The sequence below is a fragment of the Aptenodytes patagonicus genome, chromosome 1, assembly GCF_965638725.1.
Source record: "Aptenodytes patagonicus chromosome 1, bAptPat1.pri.cur, whole genome shotgun sequence".
NCBI classification, from domain to species: domain Eukaryota; kingdom Metazoa; phylum Chordata; class Aves; order Sphenisciformes; family Spheniscidae; genus Aptenodytes; species Aptenodytes patagonicus.
In genome coordinates, this window is record NC_134949.1 from 138,749,194 (window position 1) to 138,771,353 (window position 22,160).

At 35.0% G+C, this 22,160-nt stretch overlaps 1 protein-coding gene across 2 annotated transcripts in view; it reads left to right on the plus strand.

Moving 5' to 3' along the window:
- The window catches only part of RPS6KA3 (ribosomal protein S6 kinase A3), a 78,606-nt gene that overhangs the window by 25,755 nt on the left and 30,691 nt on the right, over window positions 1-22,160 (plus strand). For both annotated transcript variants that reach the window (XM_076356505.1, XM_076356512.1), the window contains exons 3-6: window positions 12,653-12,769; window positions 15,054-15,135; window positions 18,928-19,008; window positions 20,047-20,126. In XM_076356505.1, coding sequence (XP_076212620.1) covers window positions 12,653-12,769; window positions 15,054-15,135; window positions 18,928-19,008; window positions 20,047-20,126 — 360 coding nt within the window. The remainder of the gene's footprint in view (window positions 1-12,652; window positions 12,770-15,053; window positions 15,136-18,927; window positions 19,009-20,046; window positions 20,127-22,160) is intronic.

The following is a 22,160-nucleotide window of genomic DNA, read 5'->3' on the forward strand; positions in this document are numbered from 1 at the left end:
CCACCCCCCAACTGTGTCTGACTTGCCTGACAGGAAATTTTTTAATTGCCGGAACAGCTGGTCACAGCAAAAACGCCAGGGTTGGTCTTCCCTGCTAGACTTATGATCGCTCAGTCAGAAAATCTAAACATCATGGTTTCTTAGTCATGTTTAAGTTTCTGGCTCTACGTGTTCGTTCTATTCGGGTGAGCTTAGTTTCTTATTTAAAAGAATAGGGTGGAAAAAGGGGAAATTTTATTTTAATTAAACTTCTAATTTCAAAGCAATTTTAGTCTTTCATTGCTTTGGGATCAGTGCTGTTTGTATACAAAGCCTCTTGTATTTTCTTTAAAAAAAAAAAAAAAAAAAGAAAAAAGCTTGTGGTGTGCTTATACTTTGTAGAAGTTTCTAAGGTACCTGTTGATAACTTAGCATTATTGGGAAAGTTTTACCTGTATGTAAATACTGTAAAACTTACTTTTTTTTTCTCCAGAAATGTAGGAGCTTAGCTGTGTGTTAAGTTTTCTCACTGAGAGTCTATTTTTATTTAAAATGTTTGTATTTTTAAAATTAATACTTAGGTTATTTTAATAAATTAATACTTAGGTTATTTTAATAGTTACATTTTCATGTAGTACTTTAAACTGTAAAATATGGTTATGTGTGGAGTGACAGTTAAAATAACTCAGGCTTATTAATATCTTAAATTTACTTCTGAAAACAGTATTAAGAATAGTGACATTCTTGCTTACGTTACAGTTAATGTTATGGTTATTTCAACTTTTAAATGATAATTTAGTCATAGCAGACAATTTGTATAATTTGTCTTGTTGAGCATATATTCAAACATAAAGGTTTTTTTTTCAAGTTGAGAACAATCTCTAGTGGAGAACTGTATTATCCCGAGCACTGTTTCTGAACTATTTAACAATACATGTAAACATGCAATGTGATAGAGCATTTTATTGTTGAAACTCAAATCGCTTTTCAAGTTTCTCCTCCTGTAAGTCTGCAAATACTTTTCAACAGGGAAAAAAACCCCACACCTTCTTGTGTACTGTCTTAACATTTTAAGTGAAGCAGGTCTACTAATCTGTAAATAAAAGGGATAGTAATTTAACCCCTACTAGCCTATGTATTGGTTTAAACTTTGCAATATGTGTTAGAAAATGAAATTGAATTTGCTTGCCATAACTGAAACACTAAAACAAGACATGCATGTAAAACAATAGAATATAGGCTGCATTATATACAGGTTTTTTAATGTAAACCTCGTAAAATCAACATTTATCAACTCATAGTCTTGAATTATAGTTCTTTTCCACAGGCAACATGAAAGGTATTACTTAGAAGTCTCTCATAAAAAAAAAAAGACATTATTTTATCTACTTATGGCAGCTTGATTATATTGTCTTTAACACCCTGTTGATTTTAAAATGCTAGACAGTGCAGCCCATATAAATTTTAGAATCTATTTAGGATATTATCTCAATAAAACAGGAATCATAGCTTTCGTAGATTAGTGCTGAATATGCTTGTGGATTTTTTTTTTAAACTTTGAAGTTTTTTTTTTTTTAGTTGTGATGCTCTGAGATTTTAGTGCTTACAAAGTAGGAACAAATCTTATATCAAAGTTACTGGGAAATGAAAGTTCCACTCAATGAGTATTTTTTTCCAATGCTGACACACACAGTCTAGTTCATGAGATAATTTAATGGTGTTTGATCAAAAGAGAATTGCATTAGAAAACTGCTTTTGGTGACCAACATTGAGCTTTTACAATGCTTACAAGAATTCCTCAGCTTTTCCTGCTAAACAACCTACTGCTCACAGTTCCTTTGGGAAGGAAGGACTAAATAGAGTCCTACTTCTGTCCTGGCCTTTGTTATTTTCATGCTGAGGAGGGAAGGCATCTTCAGAATTACGTTCCCAGCCTGGCCAGTCATGTTTATCCAAAGGGCCTCATCTATCCTTTGACTTGTTGCTCTGGGGCAGGACTCATTCTTCAAACTCCTATCTTGCTTCATCTATAACACCAAAAGAATGGGAGGTGTTCAGTCTCAGTCACCAGGTCTGCAGTCTTCATTATGTGAGCGAGTTGGTTACCTGGAACAAAGGTGGACATAGACATCCTTCTAGATCTCAAAACTGTTGTAGTAGAAAGCCAGGAATGGAAAAGAGTAGAAGGTATAGAGAGTAAGGAATAAATACATAAATATAGTGATTTTTCTTTATTGTCTCTATGCATTGTTTTTCTCTTAGAGACTTAACAACTTAAGAATAAAAAAAAAAACTGAAAATAAACATTTGCAAATAGAGTTTGCTTTCAGGAAATCTTATTTTCTGTCAGGTAAAACAATAGATGCTGTCTGCAACAAGTAATTTGATGTCAGTTCAAAGTTTTTCTGTCTTTTAAAAAGAAACAAAGACATAAATTGTGAAAACCTGTATTTCCGACTTCAAATGTCCACGTTAATTAGAACTTACTTCTCCTTTATCCTTGCTTTTCTTTGGTACTAGTGTAAAACAGACAACATACACAGAATATCCTTAAGTCAGCTTGACTTAATTTTATGCATGGCAGTGCTTTGCTTTTTGTTGTATTAGACTAATTGCTACTTCAAAAGCAGCATTTTTAATCAGCTTTTTAAAGCAATTGTTTGTGTGCAAGCATTTAAGTAATCATTAGTTCTATTAAGAGACTCAAACTGAATATTAGTCACAAATACAAGGAATGTTTTTTATTCCGTGGTTTAGCTCACTAACATTGCTTACTGAAGTAATGGGAGATTGTGAAATGCTTGTTGGACATTGAATTTATTTTTTTTTTAAAGGTAGTTTTGAATTCAAAGGTAGGAGTATAATGAGTATAGAATGTATGAATGTATATAGAATGTGTTTGAGATTTTTAAAAATACCTAGACTGGTGCACTCCTCACGTTTTTAACTGCCGTTTTTAACTTAATAAAGATTTCCACAAGCCCTGATACAAAAGGTAAAAGTAATTGGTTTTCAGTTTGTTGGGTCTTTTTTACCGCAAAAAGCACAGCTCATACGGGTTTTATTTCTTCAGGTAATACTGAAAATTCATCCTACATTCGTAACAAGTTGGGAAAGTAAAAATGCATCTAGGAGACTTCCTGACTCAAGGGAGGGGAGGAAAAGGAAATTCTGTATATGAGCTGGGGAACTGTGCCAACATTGAGTCATCCTTTTAAAATCACTTGATATCCAATAAGCTTACTGTCCTTACAGGACATAACTGCTTTATGTAACTTCAGCACCAAGGTTTAATATCATAGTCAATATTTCAGAAATGGTCTCTATTTGATTACAGGGATCAACATTATTCTGCCTGTGACAGACAGAAAAATATTTTGCCAAATACAGCAATGTCCAGCTGAGCTCTGATAAGTACAATGAAGGCTAACAAAGTAGTAAAAGGAAACTTGCAACCATGGTTGGAGCAGTGTTAAGTAACTTGCTGGGGAATCCATTTTTCTGTTTTCAGCCTTATCTTCACTTGCACTGAATGTACATGTGCCTCAAGAACATGCATTTGTCTAGAGGAAGCAAAACATTCCTGAAAAAGAGATTGAGAGGGGTGAAAACAAAGCTGCTACTTCCGTAACGAAAATGGAAAAAATCTATGTACCTACATACATAATACTAACAAATGAAAACTGACAAAAGCAGTATTTTTGCTGCTGCTCAACTTTCAAGTGGAAAAGAAGATTGCAGTTGGCTCTTTATTCATTGGATTTGGTTTTTTTGAAAATTGTATGGTTAATAGTATAAATTGATACAGCAGTGAGTGTGTCAATAAGTTAAAATTCATTAAGTGCAGCTGAACAGTATTACAGGGAAGTACGCTATGAACTGTCCTTTACACTGATAGAAATGACTATTACCTGTCTTATAGGAAAAGAATTGCACTTTAATACTGTCAAAATATTTGTACCTATTTCAGAAACTTAATTCTAAAATTTATTTTAGGGCTGTCATCTTATCTTGAAAGATGGCTAATGTTTGACGGGGGTGTTCACCCATACTGGCAGTATAGATCAGACCTAGCTGTTGTGATTGAAACGAGCAGAAAGATTCCCCCCCTCCACGCCCCCACCCCCCCCATTCTGGTTCCTGACTGTATAGAAGTTGAAATTCCAGAATTGTGAACTTTCCTAATGGTGACTCTGGCTGTTTCTCATGTGTAAATTATCACTATACAAAATAAATATATAAAACAGATGTTAATCCATTTTAAAATGTTATTTTAAATGGAAAATATTCATGAAACACTTCCTGGAAGAGTTTCTGGTGGGATCCCACCAACATTTCTTAATGTATTAATAGTGTCCGTTTAGAAGGAGTGTTAAAAATTACCAATATTGGCACAGTTAAATGCTAACTTGTGTATTAGGAACAAAGAATCTTGCACAATTTGGGGGAGTGACTTGACTTTGGCAGGCAGTGACTCTGAAAGGACTAGCAATACCACTGAACACTCAGCTGAACACAGCCTCATGGTCGGTGCCGTAGCAACTGCAGTCTCCGCAGGTCGAGGCAGGAGGATCGTGGCTAGGAGTAGCATGGGGCTATTGCTCTATATGCAGCATAAAATCAGTCCATTGTTACTGCGTCTAGCAGGGATGCAAGGGCTTCCAAAATAACATTACAAATCAAGTATTAAAAATAAAAAATTATTCAGAGAAGACCTTGCAAGACCAGGAGCTGAAAGGTTGCTTTAAAGCAAAAAATCTGAACAAACTCTTACTTCTCTTAAGGAGCAAATTAAGTCGTAACTAAGTCTGTAAGTAACTATACGTAGAAGATGCTTCTGATTGTGCCTTCTTAACTCTGTTAAGAGCAGTACAGAACTAACAGATAAGGGTGAAACCTGGGTAATGTTGGAACTAGGAATATCAGTATTTAAGTTAATTTCTCCAGTAGTTACTTAACCTGGCTTAGATATTAGAACAAATTTTAATTATTCATTGAGATTAGAATTTGTTAATCTGTTTACCTAATGTTTACCTTAAGTCAAAGTCTTAACCCCATTTTTACAGTTTTTGGTCAGCATGTCAACAATGTTTGCTGTTCAAGAAGAACTTTTTTTTAATACAGGACCCGTCTAAGGATTTTTTGCATATGCCAGATTTTCCTCCCATGGGGTTTTGATGAACTCGAGTATGTATGGTCATGTCTGTCCTAGTCATCTGTCCCTCTCATTAGAAAAATACGGTTTATTTAAAAGCCCTACTGAGAGGCAAGTAGCTTCTCAATTCCAAGAGCAAACATACTATGGTATTTTTTTGTCCAGGAATCGCGTCTTAAAATTCAGAGGTTTTGTTTTATTTAAAATGAGTGTGAGGGTTAATGTTTTATCCTCGTTCCTTTTTTTATGTCAGTTATTTCATAACTTCCATCTCTGTTAGATGCAGAAGGGGTGGGTATGTGGCCTTCTACTTTCTGTCACCGTGAAACCTTTTATTCCGATGTTACAGGTTTGGTGTTGTATTTTTTGATATATTTCATATAGCCAGCAAGTGTGCAGAGGGAGAGTTCTTTGATCAGTGCTTAGTTGTCTGCCAGCTGAAATTCACTGCACGTCTGAGGAGATTTTCACCTACATCTAGGTAGTATTCACTTTGTGGGAAAGTAAACATGCAACTTTGTTTTGCAGTCGCTTCTGTCCCTTTTATTAACGGAATACGGATGTTGTGTGTTATCTTTAATATCCCCTTCCTGATGCAAAGGACTCGAGATAGGATACGGTTTTCATCACATATCTCACACAATAAGAACTTCTGAGGTTTTCTAAATCCATATATAAACTTTTTTATAAAGAGAATTTTCTCAGAAATCTGTTTCTGAATTTGTTAGAAGTTTCCTGGTGAAATTCAGATATGGTGAAGGTGCCATTTAATTTGTTTAGCCTTTAACTGCTGTTACTCCCTTTTTTGTCATCAAATAAGAACACCCATTTTCCACAATAACAGGCATCAGTCATCAAAAATGTAATGCCAATCCTTTCGAAGTGTTTTAGCGTGTTAAAAATAAATGGAATGCTCTTTCAAAAAGCCTTTAATCTATAGGTACTCATAGCATGTACTGCACACACTTATCTTTGCTCTTGCCATTATAAAAAATAAACTGTCAGTTGTTGTTATTCTGTGCATGATTGACCACAAATATATTTTTAAAAAACCCACACTGTTATAATCAAATAAAACCTTCCTAGCCCCCTCCAACCCCCAATCTTGTTGTGCATGCATATCTTTGTTAGAGATCTTACCTTTGGATATCTTGGTTTCGGTTAACTTTCTGTATTTCATCTGATTTCAGTTTAATTTCACTGAAGCTGACAGCAGAGATGATGCAGTCAGTCTTTCTGTTCAGGATGGGTCTAGTTTACTCTCAGAATCACATTCTATTTGACCTGAATGCTTTGGATGTCTTAAGCTGTAAATGTTTCCCTGTATTTTTTTCTTACCTTTCCAATTTTATGTCACTTCATGACTTTACACCCATTAAATGTCACTTATGTGTAGGAACAATTTAAACATACCATTCCATTGTTATTATTATTGCTCTAAAACTTCACATTTTTAAAATAGCTGCTGTTTTTTCCTTTAGTGTAAGCTATACATATCATAATTTTAACTTACACTTTCAGTATATTGAAGAGTGTATACTCAGATTTTTGTCACTCATTGTGAAGCTGATGAACTAATTGCTCTTTTAATAACTGTTATCGAAAATATGCTATTATAAAGAGTTAAGTGTTTAAAATATTTCTACTTATATTCACATAATTTTGAGTACCCAGAAAAGGCAGAATCTGCCTTCCAGGGATACCTTTCCTAAGTAAGCATTTCATACATGATATACCAGCTTGTTTCTTGACGTTCTGTTTAAGTTAATTCACATCTAATTCTTACACATCTTTGAGAGTAAGGTAACTTTCTTGCTGAATTTCCCGTTTCTGTCCCAGTGTTTTGGAATTTTTGTCAAGCGCTTGTCATTGTGGGTGTTCACACTGTGCTTATGTGTGTTTATTCAAGAACCTGAAACTGAGAATTTTAGGCGCAGCAGGACCCCTATGGTGTTTGGATGTGCTAATGTTCCTTATTCCGGATAGCCTTCCTCTTCTTGGTACGAGTAAGAGCATAAATCTGATCCTGCGCCATCTATTTAGATGATTCAGAGCTGCTTCCTTGTGGATTATTTTGTTGGTGTCAGAGCATACATTTAAATATTTTTTTTAATTATTTTAATCTTTAATTGGTTGTTTCTCTGTCCTTTTTATATAAAATTTGCGGACTAAGAATACTTACATTTTTTGAGGTGCTATTTAAACTCTAATGACTGTTTATTGTATTTTCTAAATTTATCAGATCTAGGTTGTGTCATAAGAATATATCTCATAGGGCACTCACAATACTTAGTTGTTGTAGGCGAATGTCTGGCAACCCTCTTTTAAAGTGTCTACAGATGGTTTAAGCTCAGACTCCAGAACTCTCTCACGGACCCCTTTTACTTGTTTTTCCTTTCATACCACTGTCACGTTATCTTCAGGAATTGGAAGTTAGAGGTAAAAGGGCTATGTACTCTTTCTGCTGCTGTAGTCATGATTATAAAATAAAATCAATCTGTAAAAAGATTGGAATTATTAGGAGTAAAAAAAGAAGTAGAAATTGCGAGTCTGTGAGAACAATAGGAATGGTATTGTGGATGATATTGGCAGCTCTCCTAGCAGTTCAGAGCCCAGTTTACTAGCCCTAGACCAGCTTTTCAGTTGTCCCTAGAACATACTGCTCAGAAAAAGGTCTACAGATAAACTCATCTGTGTAAAGCAAACAATGTGTTACGCCATCTAGCACTGCATGGGCCACTTCTTTACACACAGAACCGTTTTCAGATTTCCTACTGAAAATTTGGAAATCTGAAGGATAAATTACAGAAGATTCTATGCATAGATAAACATTTTTCTCTTGCTTTTCTGGGCTTTTTTGTTAACTACTGAGGAATACTTACCTAGTAAGGCTCTTCTGCTTCTACTTCCTTTCGGGTTTGAAGTCCAGTTTCCTTCTAATACATTATCTAATAGTTGTTCCTGTAATAAGATCTCAGAAACAAATACAAGTATTTTATGTTACAGCAGAGTTAATTTAGTCTTGAATTAAAAAGTGAACATAAAAGAAATTCACATAAATTCAATTACTAGAACAAAAGTGAGTATTTAGGGTTTGTTAAGTACCTAAAATACAGAATTTTTCCAGCATTAGGCTATTATTTTTATAGCCTAATAAAGGTTAAATAGTTTTTTACTGTTTGCCTAGAAGGTGTGTATCCTTTTTTATTATTTTTGCTGACAAGTATGTTTCCTGTTCTAATTTGCAGCTGATGCCTAAACAGAAAAATGAGTCACCCTTGTGCTGCTGTGAATCCCCCCTTCTTTTTTTTTTTAAGCTTTTCTCTTTTAGACTTGACTTGTCTGTGGAATATAGTCCATTCGATATTCTTTCCTATGTATGTATGCGTTCTTGTGCATAGACATATATTATGAGGTACATTACTAAGAGCTTACTTATACTGAGGTACTTACTGACCAGAATAGTTCTGACTTGCAAAGTATATCAGTACAGGAAGTTATTCTGAAATAGTGGTGTTTTAAATTCATACCCACACTTGTTTGTCGCTCGCTTCCCTTCTAGGCCAGTGTTGATTTAACACTATTATACTGTTAAGGAAATGTTAAGGAAACTCAGAGTAATGTTACCTTCTGTTTGTTTCCTTGTATTCTATATTTAGTTTCACGATAATGGAAGCCAGTAGCAACCACTTTAAGTTGACTAACACAGTATTTTAATTTTTTTTAAATGTGACTTTCTGTGAAGTTTTACTTTCTAGTGTGAAGAAGGCCTTGAGAGAGAGAACTGTGTGGCTAGAAAAAGAAATTTGTCTTGGGACTTTTATTTAGACATTGCTGCAGTATAAGGCTTGAGAAAAGGGAGCTTTCCAAGCTTATAAATTATAAATAACAGAAAATATAGGCAGTAGGGTGCAGTTATAACTGGAAAGAAGATCCCACCATTGCAACAGCCAGATCACTGGTGAGTGAGTGTCTGTAGTGGTGTGAAAGTTGTCAGGGAATGGAAGAAGGGAGAGGAGGACCAGAGTCTTTCAGCACCCTATACATCATCTCATTTAATTTGAATTAATCTCGTGGGACAAATGTTTTTTCCAAATATCAGGAAATTATCAGAGGCGGAGCTTAAGATAAATTCAGTACCAGACTGAATGGCTGGCTTCTCTTCCAGCTTACTGTAAGACGGCATCTATCAACTAATGTAATTAGTGCAGTTGGCTGAGAAAGAGATGTCTTTTTACGGTGTGAAAGGCTTGTATTTTAATTCAGGTAGATAGTGGGTACAGTGAGGGTTGATTACTTCTGTGTATAATTTGCATTTCTATAAAAGGCTTAGCTTTTGTATTTGTAACTGCATTTGCAAAATACTGTTTAGGTTAAAATAACAAACATTCAGCAATTATGTCAGAAAAGGAAACTGCAAATTTTTGGGTGACTATTCATCATAAATCTTGCTCCCAAACATATGTTATGGACAAGCTACTAAAGTAGGATGTGATCTGAGTTCTATTTCATTTAAAACAGAGTTGTATTAGGTCTGCCTTATAAGGACTGAAGAGTATCTGAACCCTGAGAAATTGTGAAGACTGGGAATATTGTCTTAGTATCAGGAATGTGAAGTGGTGGTTTGGGTTTTTTTTAGAGGGTGCCCAAAATAACCACTGGGAAGTTGGTTGCATAATAATTGCATTGCATTAAAAAATATTTTGTGTGTTTATGTGTAGAGAACAAATTAATATATTTTCTTGTTCATTTCTTTTTTTTTTTACACTTTGTGATGCTTTTAAAGCAATGTGTCCACTTGATCGCTTTGTGTCCCTGAATCTGCATAGATAACAGAAAGATTTGAGGAAGTTCTGTTTCACGCATTTTTTACTTTCCCCAAATTGCCAAGAAGCTAATAGATAAAACAGTTAAGCAGAAACGGATCGAAGTATCCAAAGTAATGTGTACTTGGCAATCTGTTCTACTGTGCTGTTCCTCCCCTGGGATTCTCTACGATTGCAGTGGGTGGTTTAAGTAGTATGTAATCCAACTGATCATATACTAATTTAGAAGATGAAAATACAAATATACACCAGCAAATAATTCCTTTGACAAGTAGAAGGAATCAGTATTTCTTTCAAACTCTGTAAAGATTTAGCATTGAGTCAACAATGGTAGCATTTTCTCTTCAAAGGAAAAAGGAGTTTAGGTTTATTAGGAGTAGTACACAGCATGCATACATGCACATGCATGCAAAATTTTGGCTGTCTTACAATGAAAACTGGCACCTATCCTTATTGGTCATCTTAATTTTAGAACACCCAAGACAAATCCAAGTTCTTTACATTAAAATATCTTTTTTTTACTTTCTGATTTTAAAAGTTGCCAGGATGTTCTGTGCATTATTCCAGTGTGTACATTGGAATTTTTTTATATATGTACCCAGTCTTTCACACATGCATGCTTAGGATTTGTTACGTGCAGTTTATTTCCAACTTTGGTTGGAATCTTTTGAAAAAAGAATCTTTTGAAAGAGGAATGTTGATCTAGGAGAAATATGTGTTTGAGCAGAGACACGTGTATGGACAGTTGCTGTGCGCTTATACATGGTACTGAAATGACCAGGTACAAAATGATACTTTCAGCAAGAATTCATGCACATAAATTTTGTTGAATACTTAAAAAATACATAAATTAGTGCTGCAGAAGCACAGCTTTAGAACGCTGCCTCTACTCCCCCATCACTAGAACTCATTAGTGCACGTTTCGGTGCATATAGATAAGGGGAAAATCTGGAGCAAGGATGACATACCCTTGGTGGAAAAGGGCCAGGTTAGAGAATACTTAAGCAAACTGGACGTACATAAGTCTGTGGGCCCTGACAGGATGCACACGAGCGCTGAGGAACCTGGCAGATGTCATTGCAAGGCCACTCTTGATTATCTTCCAATGGTCATAGTGACTGGGAGAGGTGCTTGAGGACTGAAGGAAAGCAAATGTCACTCCTGTCTTCAAAAAGGACAAGAAGGAGGACCTACAGGATGGCCAGCCACACCTTGATCCCTGGGAAGGTGATGGAACAACTAGTCCTGGAAACCATTTCCATGTATACGAAGGTCAAAAAAGTAGCTGGGGTTAGTCAGCATGGATTCACGAAGGTGAATCATGTTTGACCAACCTGAAGGGAGGGTGCAAAGAGGACGGAGCTAGGCTCTTTCCAGCAGTGCCCAGTGACGGGACCAGAGGCAACGGGCACAAACTGAATCACAGGAGGTTCCCTCTGAACATCAGGGAACACTCTTTCCCTGTGAGGGTGACGGAGCCCTGGCACAGGTTGCACAGGGAGGTTGTTGAGTCTCCATCCTTGGAGATAACCAAAAGCTGTCTGGACATGGTCCTGGGCAACTGGCTGTAGGTGGCCCTGCTTGAGCAGGGGGGTTGGACAAGATGACCTCCAGAGGTCCCTTCCAACCTCAACCAGTCTGTGATTCTGTGAAATAGATCTGAGACTTCCTCGTTAAATAGAGGAAAAGTATTCTCAGATTTATTTTATTCACTATAGCCCGTAGAAGGAATAGGAAGAGAATGCACAAAAGTTGAAATCGTAGTTAGTATATTTGTGTTATGTAAGTTAACTTACAGTCAGTGCTTCTTAGGTTGGATTGCACGTAATGCCTAGATAGTTCTTCAGATGATATTAAGAATGCAGTTTTTGACTTACTTTTGAACAGTTGCTGATAAGTTCTGAAATTCTTTCCTTGTGTGGCAAGGAGTGTTGCTTTTCAGGGGATTTTCAAATTCTGTGCAGAAAATACTGAATTAAGTGCAGAGCACAAAAAGACTTAGAAGAGCCACTGCCCTTTAGAGCTTTCTGGTGACTAGTTTCTCACAGAAGGGGGAATGCTGAAGACTAGCAGCATACTCTTCTTGAGAAGAGCTGCAATGAGATTCTTTTCCTCACCAGAATTTTCTCAGTGGCAGGTGGAGAGTTTATTGCTGCTGAAGTGGGGGTGGAGGGTGTGCTGCTTTGTGGGGAAATGTCTTGAGTCTTACACTGTCTTATGAAGGTGAGCATTAGCATTGCTGCAGCAACATTCAAGTGTTAAAAAGGAGGGCTATCCTAAGTGCACTTGATGCACTCTAGGTGTGCTTTAGGAAGACTAAATTCTTAAGAAGATTGGTTTCCATTAATGGGTTGTGAATCTGGAACAGAGATTATGAACCAAACAATATGGGCTTAAGCACAAAAGCTTGGGAATTGCTGACTTGTTATTGTCAACTCTGTTATTGTCTAGATTCTGATGCATCCCTACAAGTTTAAGCCACGTAGTTATTGAACTAATGCTGCCTTTTGTAACATATAATTTATTTTTTGTGTCTTAATTATGGAATAGTGTTGCTCAGTGTTTTTATCTATATTTTGGAGCGTGTAATTCATTGGATTCAGTGGCACTGGTATTTTTCAACATATTGTGAATTTGTAAACATTTTAGGAAGATGATAATGTAAACTTATTCCACTCTTTTCCTCTGTCAGGAAGAAGGAAATATCAAAGAAATTGCAATAACTCACCATGTAAAGGAAGGACATGAGAAAGCAGACCCTTCACAGTTTGAACTTCTGAAAGTACTAGGACAAGGATCCTTTGGAAAGGTTGGTAACTGAACTCTTGTGGAGCCGATTATTCAGGAATGTAGCATTGAATAATATTAGGAATGAAATATTTAGAACAGCCACAATCTTGCATTAAGGCAATGTTGCAAGAGAAAACTGCTTTCTACATTAGTGCTAACTAGCCACTGTAGTTGTGGCAGATAATTTTAAAGCAGGAATTTTTTTTTTCTAGTTTGTATGATATGTAGATCTCAAAGAGCCATAGAAAAATTGACTTGATATGAAATGATCGGGTATTTGTTGTTAAAATGGAATGTCATTTTTCTATAACTACTCTTCTTCTGTGTTTGAGGGGGCGAGGGTTGAAAGGTTTTTTTGGTAAGTATTCCTAGTTGCTAACTTGCTAATGGTAGGTTATCACCAGTACAGAAGCTATAGGCAGAATTTATTTTTGTAGCAGATGGTAATTGTAAAGAACAAATTTTAGGCAATAATGGCTACTGAAGTAAACATGATAGACCCTAGTCGTGTTCATGCTAGGCATCATGAGTCGTAATTTGGTTGAGGGACAACGTACCTTGATATTTATTCAAAGCTCTGTTAAAGATTCAATGTTTCTAGCATTTAGTGAGTACTGTCCACACTGATATCTCGCTAGGTGTACATGATTGATACTTTTAGTTGTCCAAATCCAACTTGAAAGCAAAACATTAACTTCATGTGGCAAGGCAGATTATTGAAACAGAATGGAATATGCAGTGTAAGACAACAAAGCCTTTACATCCATTTTCAGCCTTAATTGCAATTCTGAATGTGAAGTTAAGCTCTAGCATAAAATGCCAAATCCATCTTGGATATGGGGGAAAATTAGAATAATCGGTCCAATTCTCTCTTGGTGGTACGAAGTTACTGTTAGTCAAATTATTGGAGTAGCAGTTTCAGCTGAGCCTGGAAATCTAGATGTTTAGAAACTTATAGAATTTTGTACTCAAACTAGTAAGAATTCACTGAGAAACCTGATTCCAAAGGTGGTTCCTGTGTTTGATTTCATCCAGAATCATAACCAAGTTTTTATTTGGAAATCTTCAAATCAGGAGAAGTAAATCATTCAGGGGGAAGGAAATGTAAGCTAATAAATGATAATTTCAACAATCTCTTTTATTTTATTGATATTACTAAATTCAAGGCTATAACTGCTGGGGGGGGGGCAAGTTTTGAAAACCCAAAAATAATTAACTGTCTAGCTGACTCAAAGTATTGCAAAAATGCCAATCTTGTCTGCAATTGTTTTAGCCTTTATGCAAAAAGGATTAATAGTACAAACCCCATAATCCCTTTTTTCCTAATAATTTGGGAAGATGTCACTACTTCCCATTCAGTTTAAAAAGACTAATTTGCATGCTTTACAATGTGTCTTGATGATGTTCTGGTAATCTCTGGATAATGCAAAGGGATGTTAACATAAGTGCGAATTGGATACAAAAACAGACATAAAACTAATTTCATATAACACGTTTAACATTCTCATATACGACAACATGTCTCTGTGCTTTTTCATAAATAACCAGAAAACCTGTGGCAGGTCTATTTTTTTTTCTTCTTCATTTCTAAATCTAAAATTTGGCTGTACTGGAATTCATTTTGTATTAAGGATATTAAAAATAATCCCACTCAAGAAATTCTGTTACACTAGGGAAGGAAATTAAACACACTTTAATTGAGGCTGGTTGTACTTTATTGGTACATGCAAAACTCAACCAAAGCATGTCATAAAAAAAATATGGTTTTGTGACACAAGAGGTTGGTTCTTATAATTTTATAGGTTATTTAAAAAAAAAAATATTTTGTTATGAATTGATTCATAACAGTTTTCTGGATCAACTTTCGTACACACATTTATTTTCATATCTGACAGTTATTAGCACTTTTGCTATGCCATCTTATGAATTTCAATAAGACAAAACTGTTTAGAGATTAATATTAAAAAGCTGAATTTTGTTTCAAATTTGTCTCAACTTCTGAGAGAATCCAAATTCATCCTTTGTTTTATTCACTGAAATCAATTAAGTTAAACCAAAATTAATTTGGCAGACTGTTTGTCTTGAATGAACCTTTTAGATTATGAAATGAAGGAATAGTAGGAAAAACTGCAAGGAAATTTTTGTTTGGCTTTGCAGAATCCAAAACTGTTGAAGAAGCTAATAATAGTATTGGGAGGAATAATAAGGCTGAAATAATACTGACTACTTGAATTTCAGAGCAAAGTATATTGATCTGACTTGCCTTTATTTTCTTTTAAGAATTCTTTTTCATTTCAATGCAGGTCTTTCTCGTAAAAAAAATCTCAGGATCAGATGCTAGACAGCTTTATGCAATGAAGGTATTGAAAAAGGCCACCCTGAAAGGTAAGCATTGTTTAGAGAGAAAAGAAAAAGAGAAATCAGGGACATTATACCAAAACTTAATCTTTACACACGTGCTGTTCTACAGATTGTATTTTAGAACTTTCTTCTATCGAACAACAAATAGCAGAATACACTGCCTTGTATTGTAAACCCAGAAGAATTAAGTAAATAACAGTACTATATTGATAGGTATAAGGGAAAGTAGATGCCTTTCCATGCTAAGTTCGTTAGGTGATAGTGGTTTAATAGAGTAGTTGTGTTACATCTGCCACCTGACTTGCTCCTGAGCTGTTATTTGAAACTTAATATCCTTCCTTTTTTCAGATGCTGTGTATCACCAAGGATACAGTTAATGCCTTTTGCTCAGTTTATATTTAGGTCATGATATTTAAAAGTGCATTATACCGGCTGTTTTATTCTAAAAGTTCTAAGCACAGGAGTTTGTCTTTCTTTAAAGCAGAAGTATACAGTACCTTTTCCCAAAACTTTTGGCACTTGTTCTGGATGTAGGATATATTTGATAAAATCTTAAGTTAATCATCTAAGTTACTTGAGCAAAAATGAGTTTTAAAATGTTTTGTTTCTTGGGTGTTTTTGGTCTTGAATGGTATCAGTAACAAAATAGTTCAAACCTGAACAATGTCAATTCTGTCCTGGAGAATTCCATAAGAAAAAAGAAATAATGTATTTTTTACTGTAGATTAAAATGAAAAGGATAAAGGATCTTTCACACTAATCCTTTAACCAGAATGTGTATTTGTTGCTTCGTGCCACTGTTTAGTACTTCTGTCTATTTGTAGTTCTTCTAACTCATGAATACACTGAAATTGTAATGATAATTTTGGGATAGTTCCAACAACTTGTAGTACTTTGCCTGTGTTATTGATTATTATATTGATTTGCAATTTTAACATACAGTTTCACCTGAAAATATTCATAGAATGGAGGAAACAAAAACTCGGATTGAATTGTGAACTTCTGCTAAAATGTTGAACCTGAAATTTTTCTGCTTAAGATCTAGTGCTGAGTATCTATCTCACAAATCTCACTATATATCACTTTCACTTAAAACTATTACAGAGGGTGTAAGTGGTTTTGAACAGTTTCCTATATTTTGATTCCTCTGTGTTTTGTGACACGTGTTATTCTCATTATTTACTTCCTATTTTTCTGAAATTGGTTTCCACTCATTTAAGGTACTTTGATATCCTCAATAGCCTCTCATTCTCTAGCCTGTTAATAGCTCCGAAGAGGAGTCAAAGGTCATTCAGCAGTTGCTTTTTAAAGATGTTTGAGGGCTTCTTTCCATCACCTTTTGATTGTGGGTTAACCTTACGTGTAAAAATTACAGTCCAAGCTGTGGATCTAGTTTTGCCTACAGACGGCAGAGACTGATAAATACTGAAATTGGAAGCTTGACTTTTGGTTGGAAAAGGAGATTCGTGGGCACTAAGAATTCAAGGATGCAAAAGCCTTGAACAGAAAGGTGACACTAGCAGGAGGATGCCGCACTTTTCAATGCTTTGTATCTAAATTTCCAGATGCTTTTGAGTGTCTTTTGGTTGCGATTCATGTTTTAGGAAGAGTGGCGTTGCAAGCAAATGAAGGTTACTGTTGAAATCTTAGTATGAAATTAATTCTTTTTTCCATAAGTGCAACATTCTTTGAGATCTAATATTGTAATTTTAAATAATACACTGTATTACTTGATTTGTCTAAGGTTCTTTAGCTCTTTCAAATCTATTTCATAAGGTTATTTTTGTGTTCTAAGATTAAAGATAACAATGTCCTTTAAGACTGCTTCTTAGTCAAAAGCAGTGTGCATCATTCACAAGTCAAATTTAGAGAGAATATTTTCATAGGAATGCAACTATATTAGCCAGAACACATTGATGTAGCTACACAGTCCAACCTTTTAATGTTTAGAGCAAATCCAAGAATATACACATACAACTTTGTTTAGTGCAGAGACTAGTTTATTAATACACTCTGATAGAAGGTATCATCTTTCAGTGCCCCTTTATGATGGGGAGAGAAACAGGGCCAAATCATTGCTAGAGAGTCTGGCAGCAAATGTATTAAGAAAAATCAGTACTTCCAGCAGTACGCATATGGAAACTATAGTCAACAAAAGTCAGATTTTTAATGGCTAATACTAATGTCTGAAATGAGCTCAGTTCCTTATTCTTTTTTTGGTTGAGATTTTGTAAATCCCAACTTTCTCTAGCTTTTCAGAAATAAGGCTTGTTATCCATGTAACTGTTGCATAGCTATAGGCACTTAAAAAGTCTCTTGAATTTTTTTTCTCAACTGAATTTGCCTAAAAAAGAATATTCTTAATTCCAATTTTGTAATTCACATGAACTCTTGGAACAGTGAAATCACACAACTATCTTGTGACATTTTCATGACTTCAGATGTAAAGGTCAGAATTCAAATGTGATGTTTGCTCTGTGTTTGAGCACTTATTTCATGTGCTTCCATTTTTAGGAATCTTCTGCAGGGAGATGGAAACTTGATAGCTTTATTCATTCATGAAAATGTATCTATATAACTTTATTTCACAAGTACCTGTATTATTGTAAGAGCCTGTTTCTGGGAAAAGTTAGCTAAATTTCTAAAAGACCCTTTTGCTTCTTGACTTTTTTTCCTGCCTTGTTATGTTTTAATATGTGAGAACTCTGGCTTGTACAAGGAATGCCGGCAACTTAAACTTTGGACTGGACTTCATTGCTCTGGGGCACTTCCTTCAAGAAGTTATAACATTTGGGAAAGGGGCAGTAACAAAATGTAGAATAAGGGAAAGAAAGAGAAATGCAACATCTTAAATTACTGTAGCAAACTTTGCTAGCTCTCATCTGTAAGAATTCTGAATTTTGTCTGTGTCCTGGCGGATTTGGAGCTTCGAATGGGAACCAGGCACTGGCTGGAGTGGCAGGGGAGTTGCCTAGGACAGCTGAAGCAGCTGCCATGCTCAGCTGAGCATCATGCCTGTCTTCATGGATTGCCAGCCCCGTATGCGGGGCATCTGCAGGTGGCCCTCAGTTTAACCTGTAGTGGCATAGGAGCAGATACATGTCCCATTCTGAGCCGCCATAGTGGGACAGCACAGGCAGCTTGAGCAGTTACTGCTTCTGATGTCTGATATACTCCTCCATGCACACGTTTACTTTCAGTAAACCTTTTTAAAATCAAAAAGATGGTCTGAAGTACACACTACATTGAGTGGATATTCTTTTTATTGTAAGTTCATAATAAAGAAAGGAAATAAAAAAAATTTTCCCTTCCAAATTGTGAAGGTACTTAATATTTTAATAGTGTAAGTTATTTGAATGAGTTAAACCAATATAAGCATCTTTATGATAGTATAATTGTATAAGTTTGTTTTGCTATAGCTTTAATTCTCCCTACTTTTCAACAGTAGAGAAAACGGCTGTGTTTTTCTATACATAGCTGTGGCAGTTTTGCTCTACTGTTTAAGAGGTTAACTAAGTATAGGGCAGACTGAAGGGTGGTTATGTTTTTCTCTTGCGCTTTTGTTACATTTACCCAGTGTCAGATTTTGCCGATAGCAAAAACTGAAGCAAATTGAAATGCATGAAGAGATTTATCAGAAAACTCTGCACTGTGAAATAAATTCTCTCTCAAGTCTCTTCTGTGTAAAGTATAGTGACCTGCAGACAATTGTAACACTACGGGATATAATGTGAAGTACATCAGGAAACACAGGAGAAATAGTGATTCACAATGTAATTTTTTTTTTTTTTTAATCTTGCTCATGTTCTGTTGTAGTTCGAGATCGGGTTCGGACAAAAATGGAACGTGATATCCTAGTAGAAGTTAACCATCCTTTCATTGTTAAGTTACATTACGGTGAGTTGCAGAAAAATTCTTCTTTATACTGTAAAAATGGGTGCTTGTCAAGATAGTACCTAATATTTGCTTTGTGGTTCAGAGAATCATAGAAAATTAGTGTGCTATCTAAATCCTGATTGTGCAAAGACTTGCTGTGTAGTAATTCTCATGCAAAGTAAGCACATGGCTAACTTCATGCACAGTGTTATATCTTTATAGGACTGAGAGTCTTGTAGCCCTTTGCTTTATTAAAAAGCAGTTATCTATTTATGTCTAGCCATTCTTTTCCAAAGCCTCTTATCTTTTGTATATGTAATTCACTTGGGGTTTTTTTTAATTATTTCTTATCCTTGCTTTATTTACACTATAGAAAACATATGCAATGGCATTACTTCCAGTTGCATCAAAATTGGTGGGAATATGCCTTTTATGGCTGTCCATACTATTAAAATTAAAAAATTATTCATGTGGAGGGGGGAGGAAATCAGTACTCTTAACATGTCATGCAGAATGTAAACTGAAAAAAGAAAGAAAATAGTTGCTGTTGTTTTTTGGGGTTTTTTTTCCAGTTCATGTTTTTCTTTTAGGATCCAGTTTTTCCTATAGTTCAAACCTCAGATCTCTATCACTCTCTGATGTGACTTAAATAATGTAGCTTTCACTATTTTACTTGTCACTTTTTTGCAAACTAAATGAGATCTCCCTGTTAAGCTGAGTTTCCAGAGGTTTTAGAATACGTGCTTTAGTTACTAATTTGCCCTTTTAAATCTAGGCTTTTGACTTCTAAAATCTGGAATGAAATGCTGACTAACCTAAGTATAGTTTATTTTTTTAGAAATTCTACTTGTGACTTTCTTTGCTTTCGCATGGCATGGGAGTTACTTGGTCCATGACAGAAGAACAGTTAGTTAATTTGTTTAAATAAACTTTTCCACAAAGGAGAAAGAAGAATAATTCATTTTGATAATGAAAATAAGGGTGAATTATTGGGTATGTTATTCTTCTGATCGTGGGTAAAATTAGATGATGTTTAATTTTTTTAATTGATCTTTTCAGCTTTTCAAACAGAAGGGAAGCTATATCTTATTTTGGATTTTCTCAGGGGAGGAGACTTGTTTACACGTTTATCCAAAGAGGTAAACTTTTTTAATTTGAAAAATCATCTATTGATAAAATTTGACTATAAAATGCCTATATTAGGAGAGCTTACTTATTAAATTCAGTTTTCTTCGAATAAAATTTTTAATATCTTTTTTAACCAGCTAGGATTTTTGTTTGCTTGGGTTTTTTTGCACAAAGTAGTCACTTCATGAAAGTGCTGTTGGTAATTTACATTGTTTCTGAAAAAAGGCTTAGACAAGCAGTCTTTCTGTGCTGCTTTTTACACCTTGCAAAATTTTCTTCTATTGCTACCATGTTTAAAGTTGAGTCTCAGAGTATGGATTTATATAAAGTAGTTGTATTCAAATTAACTGATTTGTGTCTGGTTTTAATATCCAGAATTTAGTGTCAGATTTTTATGATTTACATATGAACACAAAATTACATTATTTATAAATATAAAAAAGCAAGAATTGTATTCCACTTATTTTAGTAATTCTCCAAAGATGAACACTTCACCTTTGTCATGCTGGTGATATCTCTGTGTAGGTATGTGAAATAACGACTTTGAAAAGTTTGATTACCTCAAATTAATTTGATTATAACTCCTAAAATAAATGGTAACATTTCATTTATCAGATTTTTTTTATTATTGCATCACTCATGCAAAAACTTCCAACAAATACATAGTAGGATAGAGATATAAACATATCCAATCTATATCTGCTAGCCAGAATTTGTAATTGTAGCTGCCTTCCATTTTCCCTTGCTACAGAGTATCCGGGACAGTTGGGTCACCACTAGAAAGCTGTATGGTTAAGAGGAGAGTAGAATGCAATGCATTTTGTGTATAGATATATAATCATTTCTGTGCTGACCACTTAAATTATTACATTTAATTCAGTGAAGCCATCTGTTTCAAGTTGCTTCTTTTAGTTTGTTTTGCCACAGATAAGTAGAAAGTTATTAGTGCTCTAGAATTGAGATACTTTTTTCTTAAAATCCATACTACTTTCTTGATTCCCATGAAAGAATGTATATCGCTTTCCTGCTGATGACTTTTTCATCTTGAGCCACTCAAATTTTCAACGATTTAATATGGTTAGATAAGAAATATTCATTATAGGTACCTGAATCTAAGCTAATTGTTCATAACTGATGGAGTGAAATGGGCATGCTGGATGCAATTAATGTCATCCTCGTATCAATTCATGTGATTTTTAAAATAGATCAGATGAACTGCAGCATGAAAGTTCCTGCTTTTTCCCCATTGACTACAAAGGGAAAAGTGATTAATTCAGAGCTAGATGTCTACACTGCAGATGTTTAAGGTTAGGAGAGATGAATTCCATGCAATGTTTTTAAAGAACATAGTGTGGGTGTATCATCCTCCTCAAGGGATCTTTCATTATTTGAGCTGTTAAGTGTTTCTTACAGAGATTTCCCTTCTTGAATGTGCCTGTACTAAATATTGGCTCTTTTGTAGAAGTAACATCTGCAACAACCTTTGTACAAGCTTTGATATCACTTTCTCCCTTTAAACTACTAAGGGGAAAATATATGGTATTCTCCATTCTTAACTTTTGCTTAAAATAACGTTCATCTGTGCTCCCCATTGCCGTTCTTTTTTCCAGGTCCATATGCTGTATCTAAAGATGTTAGTCTTAAATTCTAAGGGAAAAAAAAAGGCTCAGAGTAGTAACTGAGGTAGAATCGAATCATGCATGATTTTTTTTTATTATTTTTATCTTTTTCTAAATTCTCAGAAAAGTTTAATTGTAATGTTTTCTGTCAGTGGATCACAACAGTTGTTGATATGATTGGGACAACATGTTTATTTTATTGAATGTAAACAGGGATTAGTTTATCTTCCTAACAGAAAATGTGTATATTGCTAGCTGAGATCTTATCTGTGCTCTTACATAGGCTATTTCGTTAGCTTATTCTTTGGTCTACCTTTTCTGCAGTTACATCTCAGGCTGCATCTTGGGGTTTTTGCCATCGCACTAACTTCTTTCTCCTAGTACTTAGAGACAGTCTCCTTGAAAACAAGATCCTTACACTTTTCC